Below are 6000 nucleotides of genomic sequence, written 5' to 3'. Positions count from 1 at the left end.
CACACACACACACACACACACACACACACACACACACACACACACACACACACACAAGTAGGGTGACTTCTACCAAGATGAATGATAAGCTTCCAGTGAATCACCATTATAGTTAAAATGGTCTCCAAACAATATTATCATTTACAGCAATAATTTCTGAGACAATTAATCATCCCACAAAATTTATTATTGCGATAGGCAATAAAAGACATTACATCTTTTCTTATTTAAAAAAGAAAAAAAACATTTATTCACTGTAGGAAGCGCTTAACAAGAACGTTATTCTATACTTTATGGTGACATTTATTATTAAAAGGTTTTTTTTCTTGTGTTAACATCCATATTTAAGCTTGCTACCTGAGAATTTCTGGAGGAGTTAGGATTTGTCCATCAAAAAGTGCATCAAACGTAAATATCCGTCCACGGCACATCACCACCAGGTGGGAAGGACACGGACCCTCACTTTCTGTGACAAACACACAAAAAATGTTTTACATAACGGTGACAGGTGAGCTGAAAGAGTAGGTGAAAGTTTTCAGGTGTGTTTGCAAAGATAAGAGTCTAGCTCCACCTGTCTTGAAGTAGTTACGAATGGTGTCCTTCTTCACTCCCGGCACTTTGCAGGTGCAGAAGAGCATCCTGAACTGATCCATGTCCCACGGGGTTTTGCCGGCCTTTTGAGGAGCCAGTCTCTCCCTAAAAATAAGCAGGGAAAATATAAAAAGTGAAGCAAACTGATGGGCAGACTAAAAGATAAGATGAGGCAGGAATCCTTGTGGACGATGTTTGCAAATGATGCTTTGATCTGTGGTGAGAACAGGGAACAGGTGGATATGCATTTATAAGAAGAGGAATGAAAGTCAGCCGTAGCGAGACAAGAGTTACAGTATGTGTGTGAATAAGACGGAGGCAGGTGGACTGTGAGGCTATGAGGAGCACGGACTTCATACACTTTGAGTCAACTGTCCCAAGAAAACAAGGCATGTGGTAAAGAGGTGAAGAAGAGACTCCAGAAAGGAAGGAGCAAACTTTCAGCTTCAGGACTGATTTGTGACAAAAGGACGGAAGCAAAAGTCAAAGGATAAGTTTACAAGAGTAGTGAGATCAGCTATGTTGTCTGGTCCGACAACATTACTATCATACTGTATGTTTCTGCAGATTCTCAGTCATCCAGGACATGGAAAATTAAAAGAACTAAGAAGAATCAACTGGACTTCTGTTCTGTAGCTGATGACGTGAAGAGCTACAAGATTTAAACTGCATGAGTTTGGTATCAATATTAAAAATACTTGGATCGATCTACTCACCTCCACCTCACTGACATAAAAATCAGAAGAAATGGGACATGAGCGTTCAGACTGTAGTCGCTTTGAAAATCATCAGATTTGTCATGTTCAGACCAACATGAAAAATGGGATATGGATCACATAGGGGCAAAAAAATCTAATTTGTTTCACATTTGTTTGCAGTGTGAACAGTCGTTGACAAAAAGACAGGAGACAGAATCGGAAGTGTCAAAACTTAAAATGTTGAGGTTCTATTGGGAGTGATGAGAATGGATAAGATTAGGATTGAGATCATCAGAAGTACAGCACAGGTTGAACGACTGGGAAATAAAGTCAAAGTGAAGAAAACTGATATAAAATGACCCTGACAGACCGCTTGTAGAAACGTTTAGGTGAGCATGTCTTACGTGCAGAGCAGGTTCCAGTACTGCAGCGTGTGCCATGTGATGATGCTGGCCCTCTGCAGAGCCACTCCCTCCGCCGGAGGCCAAACATGCTCCAAGTACGGTCCTGGGCCACCAAAGTTTACATTCAGCTGAGAGGGCATGCGGACCTCCAGATATGCTGTGTCTAACCACCATTCCTCCAGCTGAAGGAAACATTTATATTATAAAACTAAGTAAAAACATCCCTGTTTAATGTTAACTGAACTCAGCCACAAACCCAGTTTCTCTTTGATTCAGCTCTTTGCAGCAGCTTCTGATGCAGATCTTTGCCCACACCTTCTCTAAACTTCCTTATGATGTCCACTGTAGATCTAAACTCTTTCTCTGACGCAAACGGACGAACTGAAAATTTTAAACACAAACAACAGAACTTAAGCTCAGGAAAGTACAATTTAAAAAAAGGAAAACACTGAACAAGTATGGCTCACTTTTAAACACACTTGTGCAACATTTTGGTATAAATTATGGTAAATAAATGTCAATACAGTATAATATTAACAGATTATATTGTTGTTATTTGTTAAAGTAAAATGTATAAAGCCAGTAAGGACCAAGGTGCTTTTTGTAAGTTAAAATAAAAATAAGCAAAAGTTCAAACATCCAAGTGACACTGATGACCTTCTGAGTTTGCCATGTGGTTAATGAAAAACTAGCATCCAAAATGTTTGGACCTTTGACAAAGAGCCACAGAGGCAAGGGAAAATGACAAATTACATTAAATAATTTATATACAGAACTCTTTAACTTTTTGTCTTTTAATCTGAATTTAATCCTTTATTCATGAACGTGTTTTCACTTTGTATTGTTATATTTTGTATGATCTAATTTTTGCTCTTCTTTAACCAATTCTCAAAACTACTTGAGGTCAACCTGATCACTGATCAAAAAATCTGGTCTACAGAATTAAAAGACAAAAAGAGTATTATTAAACCTTTTCATTGTTTGTGTGTTTTGATAAAGGACTCAAAGCAGGTCAACAATAATCATATAATCAACATTTTCTGTACTAGTTTAAGTAAATATTTGAAACAGACATGTTAAACATAATAAATCTGAATTGGGTGAACCTGAAGACAGTAAACATCCTACCTGCATCCAGGTACTTGGAAAGGGTGCTCTCTAGTGTCGGGACAGGCAGGGGAGGTAGAATATTTTGGTACTGAAATGTCCGCTCAGGAGCAATCTCTGCTAAACGACTCGCCATTTCTTCTCCCTGTAACACAAACGAGCATTGTCACAACGAGGCTGCATGTCATACGTGTGAACGGATGAGAGCTTGCACCGCTTTTATTTCGTGTGAATGCTTAGAAAGCATTATCTTTCCTTTTTCTTTGAACTTGGGATGCTTTCCCAGTCATTTTTTTCCGTCTAGCTCTTCAGAGAAAGGGTTGTTATTTTATTGTTAAGCTATTCGGATTTCACCTAGGAATAATTCAGACGTAAATAGGTTCCTTAACTCAAGAGACAAACCAGAGTTGTGTCAACAAAGAACAGACAACTCAATAATGAAACAATTTAATCTAGGATATTTAGGCCTTTTTTTATCAGTAGCCTGTCACAAAGATAAAACTTGTTCCCATTAGTAACTGACTGCATAAAATATACCAAAGACAAAACAGTTTGAGACAGAAAATGGAGATTTTAGTTTAAAATTTGACATATAGTACATGAGAGGAAAGATGGTGCATCTCTCAGGTCCCGTGTCTACAAATGTGGATTAGGGCCACTAAAAAATAAAAGTAATTCTGACTTTAACCTCAGAATTCTGAGGAAAAAAGCGAGAAGTCTGAAAAAAAAAACTTAATTCAGAGAAAAACTTGAACTTTTGTGAGATTCCTAGGACTGGTCTAATTTTCTGCCAAAATCTGACTGACAGAAAATTAGAGCAGTCAAGAGTTTTTTTTTTTTCCTGTGACCCTAATCCTCTTTTGTAAGTGTCTGCTCATATTTCTTGGTAAAAATTTTTTTAAAAAGTCCTTCCCTACTACTAGACAAAAATTCTAAGCCTGATTTTCTTTTCCTCCACTTGTGCATTTTTCTCATTTTAGCACACTATTAACAATCTGATGCCTTGTTTTTAAAAGGACTGAACATAAAATTAATTTAAAAGCATCCTAGGTGCAATAACAAACCTTCACTAAAAATAATAATAAAAAATTACTATTAGTTAATGACATTTTAAAGATTACAATACAATCTGGCTCAGTAAGTACTTACTGAGCCAGATTTTCTTGTAATCTCTGTAAAACAGAAAAAATAGGTAGTTTTGCAATAGAACTGTTTTTTATTTTTTGTTTGTTTGTTTATGTTTTTGTTTTGTACGGAAGCTGAGAGCGGCCATTTTCTGCATATAATTATTTTCCGTGGCTTTCAAAAAGACGAGAAGCGTTGAGATAACGAGGTAATTTCCAGATGGTTTTCCTCTTGTGCATAATTCCGTAACCATGGAGACAGCCTGGTCCACTCAGCTGGTCATAGATGAAGTTTACTATTCATTCATGCATTCATTCGTTATTTCATTCATTAATTAATTTACCGTTATTTATTTAGGTAAATCCCATTGAGGTCGCAGATCTCTTTTGCAAGGGCAGCCTGGGTCTGAAGGCAACCTACTAGTGTACAGAATTTTGCGTCTTTTTGTATCATTACACAGACTGAAACTGCAAATTGTTTGTCTTGTACAGATAACTTTCACATCAGCCCTCGTCATTTAAAGAGATGGCTGACTGTTCTCTAATCTGAGCTGCTGTTAACCTGCCATTTCTGAGGCTGGTGACTCGGATGAACTTATCGTCCGCAGCAGAGGTGACTCTTGGTCTTCCTTTCCTGGGGCAGTCCTCGTGTGGCCAGTTTCTTTGTAGCGCTTGATGGTTTTTGTGACTGCAATTGGGGACACTTTCAAATTTTCCCAATTTTTCGGACTGACTGACCTTCATTTCTTAAATAATGATGGCCACTCATTTTTCTTTAATTAGCTGCTTTTTTCTTGCCATAATACAAATTCTAACAGTCTATTGAGTAGGACTATCAGCTGTGTACTGTATCCACCTTCTGCACAACACAACTGAGGGCCCCAACCCCATTTATAAGGCAAGAAATCCCACTTATTAAACCTGACAGGGCACAACTGTGAATTGAAAACCATTTCAGGTGACTAACTCTTGAAGCTTATCAACAGAATGCCAAGAGTGTGCGAAGCAGTAATCAAAGCAAAAGGTGGCTACTTTGAAGAACCTAGAATATAAGACATATTTACAGTTGTTTCACACTATTTTGTTAAGTATACAATTCCACATGTGTTTATTCACAGTTTTGATGCCTTCAGTGTGAATCTACAATTTTCATATTCATAAACATAAAGAAAACTCTTTGTATGAGAGGGTGTGTCCAAACTTTTGGTATAATATTATTATTTTTATTATAATATATATATATATATATATATATATAATGTTTTTGTGTGCGCGCGCGCGGAAAACGGCCGCTCTCGGCTTCCGTACTTGCCTCAGTTGTCAACTAGATAATTCATTTTCAATCACTGCTTAATCAAAGGTGTAAGGTTCCCAGAGGGCAGAGTAACAACATAAACTACCCGGGGCAGTCTGACACCCACTCCTTCATCTATCTGTAGGTACAAGCTAATGCTACATTGCCGTGGCAACATATTCACATCCTCGCCGTTAAGTTTCGGCTAACTTGACAAAAACAACAACATCTACTACTAGCTCACCTTTTCGGGATACTTTGACTTCAGCTTGCTGCATAAAAACCTCGCTTTGGTTTATTTTGTCGGCTGAGTGTGTGTGAACGATTCCACACACACACACGGGGTTTTGTTGTCCGAAGCTGCAGCAAGCAAGAGCAACCCCCGCCGGAGGAGGCTCCAGCCAGCCTCACCTTTAGCCTACTCAGCCGTCGAGCCACTGCGCATGCGCACACCCTTAGTTTGACTTGAATTTTGATCAATGAGGCATTTTTTAGGAAAAAGGTCTCATTACTCATCGGGGGTACTCATTCAATTCAGTCACTACAATAATGCTAACTGTTGTATTCATAAGTTATAGTTTGTTTAGATAATTTATTAATTATTACTACGACACTACATAGACTCTTCAAATCTTTGTCAGTGGTAAACAATTAATATCCACCTTAGATCTATTTTCTCTTACTTTGAAAGAAGATTTAGTCAGCTTCAAACCACACACATGCCATATCTGTGATGTTTCTGGAAGTACAAACATTACGACGAGATATTGTACTCAACAAAA

The 6000-nt window shown here is 37.9% G+C and overlaps 1 protein-coding gene across 1 annotated transcript in view; it reads right to left on the bottom strand.

The window, feature by feature from the left end:
- Positions 1-5647, bottom strand: part of crot (carnitine O-octanoyltransferase) — a gene marked incomplete at its 3' end in the record, with an annotated part of 13342 nt that extends 7695 nt beyond the window's left edge. Inside the window, 6 exon segments of the mRNA XM_014015659.1 lie at positions 358-466; positions 572-696; positions 1694-1875; positions 1950-2074; positions 2822-2945; positions 5463-5647. Coding sequence (XP_013871113.1) covers positions 358-466; positions 572-696; positions 1694-1875; positions 1950-2074; positions 2822-2936 — 656 coding nt within the window.
- Positions 5648-6000: the final 353 nt, after the last annotated feature.

The sequence above is a fragment of the Austrofundulus limnaeus genome, unplaced genomic scaffold (assembly GCF_001266775.1).
Source record: "Austrofundulus limnaeus strain Quisiro unplaced genomic scaffold, Austrofundulus_limnaeus-1.0 Scaffold132, whole genome shotgun sequence".
NCBI classification, from domain to species: Eukaryota; Metazoa; Chordata; class Actinopteri; order Cyprinodontiformes; family Rivulidae; genus Austrofundulus; species Austrofundulus limnaeus.
Note: the sequence above shows the minus strand (reverse complement) of the source record. Positions and strands in the feature narration are given on the sequence as shown.